Source organism: Triticum dicoccoides, chromosome 6A, assembly GCF_002162155.2.
Source record: "Triticum dicoccoides isolate Atlit2015 ecotype Zavitan chromosome 6A, WEW_v2.0, whole genome shotgun sequence".
In the NCBI taxonomy this organism is placed as follows: domain Eukaryota; kingdom Viridiplantae; phylum Streptophyta; class Magnoliopsida; order Poales; family Poaceae; genus Triticum; species Triticum dicoccoides.
In genome coordinates, this window is record NC_041390.1 from 622,967,219 (window position 1) to 622,980,101 (window position 12,883).

Here is a 12,883-nt window from a genome sequence, read left to right on the forward strand (position 1 = left end):
CTCGCCAGGGGCGGAGGCAGTAGGGGGGGGGGGGCGAGCGGGGGCCAGACCCCCTATGGATCGGGCCCCCTCGATGAGTTGTGCGGGGACTAGCACTAATATCAGCCTTAATTACTTAGGCCATTAGGATGGATATGGGCTAAGCCAATGTCAAGCCCAAAACGCAATTTGCAACAAGGGCCAAGGCTTTGTGTACGTACGCATCTAGCATCATCCGTCCGTCCGTCCATCGGCTGGACACCACACGATCCATCAACGCTCACGCACGCATTGAGGCGACTTCATCGACTCTGCTGTTTCCGTGACTCCCTAGGACTTCGCTGAGCATTGCCGCCGGCCGCTGCCGCTGCTTAAGTCAGTCTCTAGCGCACTTACCGTAGCATTGCTATGTCACCTAGTATATCATCACGAAAGCCGCGACCTTGCAACCAGGCGCAGGTGGCGGCCGGACTCCGGCCAACAAACAAGATCCAATCGGACTCACTCAAGTCAATCTCAAGGTATTACTATAAACCACAGTACTAGTTAGAGATTTTATTAGATTGGTTACAAAATTGTTGCCTAGAGAAAAAGAAATTAATTGTTCAGTTAGCAAGAACATATACTCCCTCCATATCAAAATATAAGATATTTTTTGGGCTAGTTACATGTTATATTTTGGTACATAGGTAGTATAATTTATTTATTTATCATCAGGATCCTTCTGTCATATTTGTTTTATCTTTAATTTACATTATTAATTGTTAATTAATAAAGCCTAGTGGCTTACTGAAAATGAAAGATATACCATTTAGCACTTTTGTCATCATCCAGTAGTGAAGATGAAGACATCATGAATGTAATACAAAATTAACTTGTATGATACCCCACCCCGCAAAAAAAAGTAGAGATGAAAAAAATAGAAATGTAGCTTTGAAGTATTGTTATATGTAAGACTTAATTATATTGATATATCATATATGTTGAGATATATCATTGTCTTCTTCGCCCCCCCTATACTTAAATCCTCGCTCCGCCCCTAGAGCTCCCCCTCCGCATTGCCCTCGAGAGGTCCAAGGTGGACATGGAGGCAGTTCCGGATCGGTTCCCTCGCTTCTCCCCCGCCTGCGCAGCGAGGACACCAGCGCTGGCTCCTCCCGGCCCGTGCGCAGCTACGCAAGGGCTGCGCAGTCCGCCCCGACCCCACGCCATCCCCTGCCCCCTCCTCCCGCCCCGACTGCTACTCCCCCGCGTGGGCACCATAGGGTGCTTGTGCCCGCCCGCCGACCCAGACGCGCACGCCGAAGTCGGAGGCCCGCGCCGCCGCCGCAAGAGGCAACGGGTAAGGGAGAGGGACGCAGCGGAGAGCTCTATCTGCCGCCGTCACGGGTTACTGGCGGAGCCTGACGAGGACGAGCGGCTCCTTGTGTGGGCCTACCGCCTGTCGCTTACGACGGCGGAGACGGATGCTCGGTGGCTCCACCAACAGAACGCGAAGGCTCTCTGTCTTGCCATCGAGCAGTCCAGAAGGCGACGGAGGCGGCTCGGCTGGCCAAGCTCAGGCATTAGCAAGACTGGGCTGTCCAGCGCCTGAAGGGACTCGTCATCGTCTCCTCCTCCTTGTCTGACGGATCGGACGATCCTCCACCAGCCGCTGACGGCTACAACTGTGCCAGCGACCAGAAGGGAAAGGGCCAGCCCGAAAGTGGTGAAGTTCACTTCCATTTCAAGTTTTTAGATGTAGTATAAAGTTGTCTGTCGTTTATGTGAACTTTGGTGAACCTTTGAACGGTTGTTCGTGATCTTTTGGTGAACTATTGTGCTATCCTATGTTTGATTCTATGTCCAGTCAGCTGATGTACGAAGTTTGGTCGATGTTGCATGATTTAGTATAGCTATAGGGGTTCGGATATGAGATACACGGATGTGGACGATGTAATTTGAGGGGTGCCCGGTCAGTGCTCGCGGACACGTCCGTGGATGTTTGAAGGGCCGGATTTGCTAAGTCCGGTTGTAGATGCTCTTAGGCTGTATGATGTCTTGAGAGTTGTTGCGGTCACATAAGGAGACGAGGGTTCGAGCTAAACATTAATTTTGAACCAAATTTAAATCTTTCTAGCTAAATAGTCAATATCTCCTAGTCCATTTATCCAAATGTGCTCAAACTTTTTTAAAATACTACTGGAAACAGGTAGTATTTGCTATAATTTTCTTGATTTTTTAGAAAAATATTAAATTTTGAACCAAATTTGAATCAGCTTAGCTAAATAGTCATTATTTCGTACGAAAATACAAAGGTGAACATGGGCTCACGCGCACTCACTGTCGGTTCTATATCCGGCGTATCTCGTAGTAGGGTCCTAAGCTAGGCGTCTTGGAGCGATGGTAACATGGACACGGGGTTTTACCCAGGTTCGGGCTCTCTCAAACAGATAATACCCTACATCCTGCTTTTGATTGTATTGATATGGGTATAGTACAGAGTACATGTGTCTACCACGAGATGATAGTAATGAATATGAGATTGTCTATTGACTAGCCTGGCCTCGGTTTATATATGCACCGTAGGCCTAGGGTTTAGAGGAGTCCTCGTCTTGGGCGCCAAGTCTTTGTGGAATCCTCCTTGTATTCGGCACGGGCTGTCCGAAGTGGCCCAATAGTGAACCGCCATGGGGGTCCTCGGCCCGACCCACAGGTCAGGAGAAGACATGGTGAGTACCCCCTAGTCCAGGACACTGTCAGTAGCCCCCTGAACCGGTCTTCAAGTTGGGGACGTTCCTTGATTCTTCCGAACTCTTCTTCATCTTCGGTCGTCGGTCTTGAAAACTGGTTCAACAAATCTTCGATCTTGAGGATCGCCGAAGTAAATCCGAAAAGTTTACACGCCGGGTATCCGAGGAGCCCCTTTAAGTTCTCGGCCTTTATTAATGCCTTGTTATTTTTTTACGCCACACCTCGGGTTTGAAGTGTTTCCCGTGCGGCGGCGTTCTCTTGCATCCGAACTCCAACGCCGGACTGCATTCGAGGTATCTTTTGCAGCCGAGCACCGACGTCGGACTGTATCCGAGCTCCAACACCGGACTGTATCCGAGCTCCAACGCCGTACTATATCCAAGGGGTCATAGATCACCTTGGCTTGAAAAGGTCAAAGGAGTTTAGCCGAGCTTTTAATGCCGAAAATGCCCTCAAGTTCGAGGTGATGCACCACCTCGGGCTTGAGATGATTTTTTGCGGATTTTATTTCCGATTGATGCAATTTATTTACTGATGAGATATATAGCCAGTAGCCCTCAAGGTGTGTGTCGGCCTAAAAAATCGAGATGCACATTAGAGGAGATAGTGATCGGCGGACGGGCCCCTGAGAGAGGGTTTTGAGAAGTCGCCGTAATATATTAGCTTGATGCCGGATAAGTCCCAGATGATACCTATTGTTGTCCGAAAACGTGTGTGCCCATAGTTCGGTCAAGCCGAACACTGAGCACTTTGAATTTTCTGCATTGAACAAGCAATGCAATAGCCCCCAAGCCACTGATCGATTGGCAACACCAGATCAGGGAATCGATGTACCCCTTTAATATTTGTAAGTGATAAGCCCGAAGCCCAGTAGCCCCCGAGCCTTAATACAGGCACGGGTGGCCGAATTAAGGATCGATATCCGGAGTAAAATCATAAATTATGTGTAATGATTCTATGTATCCAAGTACTCTACATCATTAATGCTCGGATCCGCATTGTACAAAACTTTGTTGACCGACCATTGGCTTCAACCTCTTCGACTAGTAGCCGAGGAGGATTTCCCTACTTTATAAAGCCATTATAAGGGCAAAGATTTATGGAAAACAAGGCAATCCGGCCATACGGTTTTATAAACAAAGGTACGCAAAGAGATATGAAACATCTTCCAAAGAAAATAATCCCGCTATCGGTTCCTTTCTTTGGGTTGTCATGCTGATCATGATCATGAAACTTCACCTTCAATCAATGTGGGAGGAAAATATTGAGGATTTAGTTCGGGGAAAGTTCCCGAACTCTATGGTATTAATGAACCAAAATTTCACTTCCGTCGCTGCCGACCAATTATATTCTTTAAGACGGCTAGCTTTTGGCTTCTCCCAATCTGAGGTACTAACACGGATGACCCAGAAGTAACAATCACAGACGTGCTCCCTTTACCTCCTAGCCAAACAATCAGGAACGTAGGGGTAATCACAGGAGCCAGGCAACCCAGCTTGGCCAAAATCTTAAGTCAAATTGATGCATATTATGGCTTTATAACGATAATTACGAAAAGCAGCGCTTGTATAATAAATACAAACACTGATGAGATATGTTTATTTTGACTCCGTTGTGACCGTTTATCATTTGAAAGTGGCCCATCGTCGGCTTATGCCCCTTTGTAGATGCTACACAGGGTGTTTCTGCAATAACAAAACAATCCTTAGCCGACGTCTCAGTGCCTGAATGGGGTTGTGTTAGCGGAAATGAGGCAATCAGATATGCGGGCTTTATAACTTTCACCTAGGCATATGAGCTTAAAATTGGGAGGCCAGTTACTAGCCCCCGGTTAGTGGTCGGCGACAACCGAGGGCAAGCCGTAAACATTTCGGCCAATGTTATGAACAGCCCATCATTTAACATGGGGTGACCTCCAATGATCTATAGTTTAACACAGTCATCGGATCGCTGAATAGTTTACGCTTATTGTGACAGTCAGTTTTCGCCTTTCTCCACTGAGGCACTTGACCAGTTGAACCGAAAGCACAATCGTAGTGGTTCTCCCTTTACCCTTAGCCAAAAAATCGGGAACGTAAGTGTAAGCACGGAAGCCGGGCAACCCAACTATTGACCGAAGACACAATTCAAAGCCGATGCATATAAAGCAGTATCCGAGAAAGTTTTGCCGAGGAGTCCATGGAATACCTTGGCTTTTGGTGGGTTCGGCTCTAGCCGCAACCCCTCTTCGATATTGCCGAAGCTTTAAAGGTGTCCCGCATTGTACTGCGAGACTTATGCTGGAGACACACAAATAGGTTAAAAATGCCATAAGCTTGAAAAGCCAAAAAACTTATGTAAAAGCTTGACGTCCGAACTAAATCAAGTCATTTGGTGCCAATCCAAAAATTGGTCTTAAATTTTTTGTGCTTCTGTCGTGCATTAATATGACACATCCGATCTCAAGACTTCAAGCGGGTCAGCCTACAGCTGCAACCTCCTATCCCGAAGGTGGAGTACTACTTGTTAGGCCAGTTTAGCGAACTAAACTTGAGCGGCTTTGAGAGAGAAACTAGGCTCCCCGGCTATTGACCACACACTCGCGTCGAAAAAGGAGTGATAGAAAAAGACTTTGCAACGACCAAGAAGAAAACACATTTACTATAAAACGGCTCATATAAATTTAAGAGTCTCAGTTAACATGGGAAAGGAAGTGTTTTTAACAAACAACTTTTGTTGACAAACTATGTTTTTAACACAAATATAATGTTTGGTCGAACCGAACAAGAATTAAAAAACTGAGCATGGAAGCGACTTAGCTGGTTAATGTGGTCGGTGTCGATGCGCGACCCGAGCTTACTGAAGGAAATATGCCCTAGAGGCAATAATAAAGTTATTGTTTATTTCCTTATTTCATGATAAATGTTTATTATTCATGCTAGAATTGTATTAACCGGAAACATGATACATGTGTGAATACATAGACAAACAGAGTGTCACTAGTATGCCTCTACTTGACTAGCTCGTTAATCAAAGATGGTTATGTTTCCTAACCATGGACAAAGAGTTGTTATTTGATTAACGGGATCACATCATTAGGAGAATGATGTGATTGACTTGACCCATTCCGTTAGCTTAGCACTCGATCGTTTAGTATGTTGCTATTGCTTTCTTCATGACTTATACATGTTCCTATGACTATGAGATTATGCAAGTCCCGTTTACCGGAGGAACACTTTGTGTGCTACCAAATGTCACAATGTAACTGGGTGATTATAAAGGTGCTCTACAGGTGTCTCCAAAGGTACTTGTTGGGTTGGCGTATTTCGAGATTAGGATTTGTCACTCCGATTGTCGGAGAGGTATCTCTGGGCCCATTCGATAATGCACATCACTATAAGCCTTGCAAGCATTGCAACTAATGAGTTAGTTGCGGGATGGTGTATTACGGAACGAGTAAAGAGACTTGCTGGTAACGAGATTAAACTAGGTATTGAGATACCGATGATCGAATCTCGGGCAAGTAACATACCGATGACAAAGGGAACAACGTATGTTGTTATGCGGTCTGACCGATAAAGATCTTCGTAGAATATGTAGGAGCCAATATGGGCATCCAGGTCCCGCTATTGGTTATTGACCAGAGAGGTGTCTCGGTCATGTCTACATAGTTCTCGAACCCGTAGGGTCCACACGCTTAAAGTTCGTTGACGATATAGTACTATGAGTTATGTATGTTGGTGACCGAATGTTGTTCGGAGTTTTGGATGAGATCACGGATATGACGAGGAACTACGGAATGGTCCGAAAGGAAAGATTGATATGTGGATAATAGTGTTTGATCTCCGGAAAGGTTCCGGAATCCATCGGAAGGGGTTCCGGATGTTTCCCGAAATGTTTGGGCACGAGAACACTTTATCTTGGCCAAAGGGGAAAGCCCACAAGGCTTTTGGAAAGTGCAAAAGGAAGTTTTGTGGAGACCAGAGGCTAGACGCCAGGAACCCTGGCGTCTAGGGGGTAGAAGCCGGGAACCCTGGCGTCTAGCCCTGGAGTCCAAGAAGGACTCTTGCCTTTCGGGCAAAACCGACTTTGAGGAGGCTTTTACTCCAAGTTTCGACCCCAGGGCTCAACATATAAATAGAGGGGTAGGGCTAGCACCCAAGACACATCAAGAAACACCAAGCCATGTGCCGGCAACCCCGTCTCCTCTAGTTTATCCTCCGTCATAGTTTTCGTAGTGCTTAGGCGAAGCCCTGCGATGATTGTTCTTCACCAACACCGTCACCACGCCGTCGTGCTGCCGCAACTCATCTACTACTTCGCCCCTCTTGCTGGATCGAGAAGGCGAGGACGTCACCGAGCCGAACGTGTGCAGAACTCGGAGGTGCCGTGCTTTCGATACTTGGATCGGTCGGATCGTGAAGACGTACGACTACATCAACCGCGTTGATATAACGCTTCCGCTTTCGGTCTACGAGGGTACGTGGACAACAATCTCCCCTCTCGTTGCTATGCATCACCATGATCTTGCATGTGCATAGGAATTTTTTTGAAATTACTACGTTACCCAACAGTGGCATCCGAGCCAGGTTTTATGCGTTGATGTTATATGCATGAGTAGAACACAAGTGAGTTGTTGGCGATATAAGTCATACTGCTTACTAGCATGTCATAATTTGGTTCGGCGGCATTGTTGGATGAAGCGGCCCGAACCGACATTACGCGTATGCTTACGCGAGACTGGTTCTACCGACGTGCTTTGCACATAGGTGGCTGGCGGGTGTCGGTTTCTCCAACTTTAGTTGAACTGAGTGTGGCTACGTGATACGTCTCCAATGTATCTATAATTTTTGATTGCTCCATGCTATATTATCTACTGTTTTGGACTATATTAAGCTTTATTATTCACTTTTATATTACTTTTGGGACTAATCTATTAACCGGAGGCCCAGCCCAGAATTGTTGTTTTTTGCCTATTTCAGTGTTTCGCAGAAACGGAATATCAAACAGAGTCCAAACGAAATGAAACCTTCGGAAACGTGATTTTCTCACCGAACGTGATCCAGGAGACTTGGACCCTATGCCAAGGAACAGGAGAGGCGGTCACGAGGGTGGGGGGCGCCCCCCCCCCTAGGGCGCGCCCCCCTGCCTCGTGGGCCCCTCGAAGCTCCACCGACGTACCTCTTCCTCCTACATATACCTACGTACCCCCAAACCATCAGAACAGGAGCCAAAACCTAATTCCACCGCCGCAACTTTCTGTATCCACGAGATCCCATCTTGGGGCCTGTTCCGGAGGAGGCCGTCATCACGGAGGGCTTCTACATCATCATAGCCTCTCCGATGAAGTGTGAGTACTTTACCTCAGACCTTCGGGTCCATAGTTATTAGCTAGATGGCTTCTTCTCTCTTTTTAGATCTCAATACAATGTTCTCCCCCTCTCTCGTGGAGATCTATTCGATGTAATCTTCTTTTTGCGGTGTGTTTGTTGAGATCGATGAATTGTGGGTTTATGATCAAGTCTATCTATGAATAATATTTGAATCTTCTCTGAATTCTTTTATGTATGATTGGTTATCTTTGCAAGTCTCTTCGAATTGTCCGTTTTGTTTGGCCAACGAGATTGGTAGTTCTTGCAATGGGAGAAGTGCTTAGCTTTGGGTTCGATCTTGTGGTGTCCTTTCCCAGTGACAGAAGGGGCAGCAAGGCACGTATTGTATCGTTGCCATCGAGGATAACAAGATGGGGTTTATATCATATTGCGTGAATTTATCCCTCTACATCATCTCATCTTACTTAAGGCGTTACTCTGTTTTTAACTTAATACTCTAGATGCATGCTGGATAGCGGTCGATGAGTGGAGTAATAGTAGTAAATGCAGGCAGGAGTCAGTTTACTGGTCATGGACGTGATGCCTATATACATGATCATACCTAGATATTCTCATAACTATGCTCAATTTTGTCAATTGCTCAACAGTAATTTGTTCACCCATCGTAGAAATACTTATGCTCTCGAGAGAAGCCAACTAGTGAAACCTATGGTCCCCGGGTCTATTCTCATCATATCAATCTCTATCACTTTATTATTGCTTTGCTTTTACTTTTCCTTTTACTTTTTACTTTGCATCTTATATAAAAAATACCAAAAATATTATCTATCCTATCTATCACATCTCACTTGTCGAGAAGGGATTGACAACCCCTAATCGCGTTGGTTGCGTTGAGATATTGTTTGTGCAGGTGCAAGGGACTTGTGCGTTGCCTCCTACTGGATTGATACCTTGGTTCTCAAAAACTGAGGGAAATACTTACGCTACTTTGCTGCATCATCCTCTCCTCTTCGGGGAAATCCAACGCAAGCTCAAGATGTAGCAAGAAGAATTTCTGGCGCCGTTGCCGGGGAGGTCTTCGCTAAAGTCATCATACCAAGTACCTATCATAATCCCTATCTCTCGCACTACATTATTTGTCATTTGCCTATCGTTTTCCTCTCCCCCACTTCCACTACAAGAAATATGTTAATTTGTGACCTTGACTAGTGGTCACTGAAAGGTCATTGTTTTTCATTTGCGACCTTTTTTGACCAAAAACAGAAGGTCAAAAGTTGGCGGTCGTAAACTGAAATTAACGACCTTCTCTGTGAGAAGGTCGTGGACGTTTACGACCAAAATATGCCTACTGTTTCATTTTGGTCACTAGCAGCCTCCCCAGGCCACGTAGGCATCCGACGTGGCAATCTGATGTGGCACAAGAATCAGCCCAGTCCGATTCGGCGTTTTACATGGGCCGAGCCCAACAATTCGGCCTTTCTATATTTTTTTCCTATTAATTTTAGTCAGCCACATGGGCCAAGCCCAACATTTCAGCCTTTTTATCTTTTTTTCTCCCAAATTATGTTTAACCAAATGAGTCCAGCCCAATATTTTTCAGGCTTTTTCTTTCCTGTCCAATCCACATTCATTTATTTTTGTTTCATTTTTTACCCAAAATATTTGTCCAATATAATTTGATCCTTGGCCTCTTTAAGGTCCAACTCCAGCCCATTTAACGAACATTTTCAAACCAGTTTGAATAACAATATGAATCACCACCAATTAGCTGAATATTACAGAAATATCTCAAAACTCACATTCTACAAATTTCCATCACATCCGTATTTTATACAGATCCAAGCAACCTACAACATTACGTATTCAAGCATTCAGCTGCTGAAATACTCTAGAACAGGAAAGAATAAATAGAACTATCTAGTGCTTCACAACAAGAAAACATATAGTCTGCTTCTTCAAGTACTGCTTCTTCCTTAGCAATGACAGGCTGATGCAAAACATCTGGGCATTCAAAAGAGAACAAAAAGTATGTCACTGATATAAGAAATATTACATGAATACTTTTAAAATAAAAACTAAAGGCACATGAGATGGAAACGAGTAATTTGAGATGGAAAGTTAGCCAACAGAATTTATATAAAAGATCTTTTTGCAGTACAATTATCTTATGTACATATGAATGACACCCAAGTAATTTGAGATGGAAACAAGTACATCTAGCAATCTAACATGTATAGTGGCACCAGCAAAAGAGCAAGACACGGAAGAATTTTAACTTTACATAATGTTTACAAGAACAGGGCCCTGATACAGGATTTAGCTTGTCTTGAACACTGTTAACAAGGTACTTTTAAAGTAGCTATGTGCATCAGCCTCACGTCTTATCATGAATTGGTTGCTTTTAAAAACTATACTATATTTCTGGACAACAAACTAAATAGACGGCTTCTCTCAAACCGTACATCCAAACAAAGCAAATAAGTACTCTACGGAAACCTTAGAACATGCTTTACAACTCATATGTAGAGGCCAACTTGAAATTATGAGCATAACGAACTCGTTTTTCAGTTAGAAGCTCGCTGCCCAAAACTGTCAGGTAGTGCAGTTTTTTAACTGAACCAAATTCAGTTTACACAGAGGTAAGTAAGGAACTACTTCAAAAACAGAGCTGCTAACTATGTTTACACAGAAAAACGAGTATGGTGTCTATTTGCCAAACTTGCAGCAGCTAAGAATTCATTCCCCATAGAGAAAATGAACTGACTGAGACTATGCTATGATTGTCGGCGGCCTACGTTTACGGTATCCTATTAACACAGCATAAAGAAAAGAGAGCATGTCCCGTCGTCATCAGATTAAATTTCTACTAGTACACAGTGCTAGAATCACTATAACCTATGGAGTGACAAGCACTATAACCATACAAATAAAGTACTTTATCACATACTTATATGCATAACACCAAAAGAATAATAGCAATATAAACAGTAGTATAGAAACTTAAACACTAGCATCACCTACTTAGTAGTGACCAGGGAATTAATCCACAGTTGGTAGAGCAAAACAAAATCACAAGCACTACTGGCAGTAGCACGTGTAGCAGTAGATCACAGTCACTACATCCAGCATCACCAATCTTATTGTATGCAAACAATCTTATTTTATTTGTTTATATTACTAAAACAAAGGTGTATGAGGTCAGATCAAGAACACTATTATTAAAACAGACATATCTTCCTTTATGTGAAGAAGTCTGCTCACTTCATTAATTAGTAGTAATCATTCCATGCTTATCAACCGTGTGTGTGTGCTTGATCATGGTCTGGAGATTACACGCATAGAGGAATAGAATCCTAAACACAATAGCATCAAACAGCGGTGGGTGCTCAACCCATTTACCATACACAAGCAACACTTAAACAATAGCATGTGCATATATAACTTGTATCACATTAGGGGGTTCAGAATGTACTCAGTATATTCTAATAAATATAACATGACCGAATTTCTTCTGGTCAACATCACCTCCGAGCAACTTGATGTAACCACCACCGCAGACAAGCTTTTGCTCATGCTTCACCGTGAACTGCAGCACGAGTGTCTTCTCCTTGTTGCTGAACTCAGGGTACTCCGCCGAGATGGCATAGAACCTGTAGTCCTGTGAGGTTTGGATACCTACATCAAGATTCAAGAATCAAGGTTTCATTAGTAAATCATAAGAAAGAAAATCTCAAGTTAAGTTTTCCTGAATCAACTAAACTTCAATGTGTAGGTACTACCAAGTACCAACAACTTAAATGGCTAAGTTCCAGGCTTTAGTTCTACATGTCTATAGTTCTATATTTACCAACCCAATATGCCCAGTTTCCCACATACCGATTCACAGTTTTTATAGCTTACAGGTTAAGCCTATGGAATCAAAGGAAATACACATTCTGAAATGCTAGGTACATGTTGGGTCAGCACTACAATGTTTCACACCTATTTTGCACAAAAAAACATAGGACGTTTGTTGTGCTCGGTTAGGAAATAGTCACAATGGAGGGGTGAATAATTTCAACCTGCAAAAATACTACTAACTATACTAGTCAGGGGCGAATTTGACAAGAGAAAGCATAGTAGTATCAAACTGAAACACCACACCACAAGAAGATGCATTACAACCAATTACTCCCATCCGTGGAACAAATGCAAAAATAATTGAATGTGTTTGTGGCTATTTAACCAAGAAATTGTTTGAACATGCTTGTTACAAGTAATCCAAAATTCAAGATTTTGTTATTGAATAAAGGGTAGACATTTTACATAAATTTCAGCCAACTTATCCTCTACAACAGCAACAGTAGGAGTTGTACTCCAAATCAAAGTGAAGCACATCAGGAGCTGCAAGACAGAGAAAGATAGTAGAAGAGGGAAGAGAGAACCTCCACGGCGTCGGCTGCAAGCAGTGCAGGGTTGCCTGAGCAGAACCTCCATGACATGGCCTTGTTTGGTGCTTCCCACCCGCTCCTCTACTGCTACAAAAGAAGATAATTCAAGACAGGAGATTAGAGAGGGAAGGGAGAGATAGGAGGAAGGAGGGGGGAGGGGGATGAACTCACCGGACATGGTGGATCCAGCCGGAGTAGAGGACGCAGCAGAACGAGGCAAGCTCGGCGCGGTGCTGCGCGGTGGTGGGAGACGCCGGGGCTCGATGGAACCAGGCGGCATACATGGAGCAGTTGCGAAGAGCGAGGAGGTCGTGTGCACGCGAGAGTGGATGGTGGTCAGCGGCGTGGTACGAGGTGGTGGACGGGGGCGGCGAGAGTGGATGGCGGCAGCAGGTGGATGGGGATGTGGATGGGGCGACGCGGAGCCAG

The 12,883-nt window shown here is 44.4% G+C and overlaps 1 protein-coding gene across 2 annotated transcripts; it reads right to left on the reverse strand.

Annotated features, from left to right (window-relative positions):
* Window positions 1-9,760: 9,760 nt before the first annotated feature.
* Window positions 9,761-12,871, reverse strand: LOC119314748. 2 transcript variants are annotated; one of them, XM_037589444.1, is made up of 4 exons: window positions 12,626-12,871; window positions 12,449-12,538; window positions 11,550-11,699; window positions 9,761-10,025 (listed from the first exon to the last, which is right to left on the reverse strand). In XM_037589444.1, exons 1-4 carry the CDS (start codon window positions 12,732-12,734, stop codon window positions 9,913-9,915), a joined length of 462 nt encoding a protein of 153 aa, XP_037445341.1. In that variant the 5' UTR covers window positions 12,735-12,871; the 3' UTR covers window positions 9,761-9,912. The 2 variants fall into 2 exon arrangements, with proteins under 2 accessions (XP_037445341.1, XP_037445340.1); XM_037589443.1 differs by having other exon boundaries at window positions 12,449-12,541.
* Between the last annotated feature and the right edge of the window lie 12 nt (window positions 12,872-12,883).

What these genes read in the sequence shown, in the direction of transcription:
- LOC119314748 (XM_037589443.1), bottom strand. Translation starts at nt 12,734, where the DNA reads ATGCCGCCTGGTTCCATCGAGCCCCGGCGTCTCCCACCACCGCGCAGC. An exon ending in TTGCAGCCGACGCCGTGGAG is followed by an intron (nt 11,700 to 12,448) that starts GTTCTCTCTTCC and finishes ATCTTGATGTAG; the next exon opens with GTATCCAAACCTCACAGGAC. An exon ending in TTACATCAAGTTGCTCGGAG is followed by an intron (nt 10,026 to 11,549) that starts GTGATGTTGACC and finishes TTGAATGCCCAG; the next exon opens with ATGTTTTGCATCAGCCTGTC.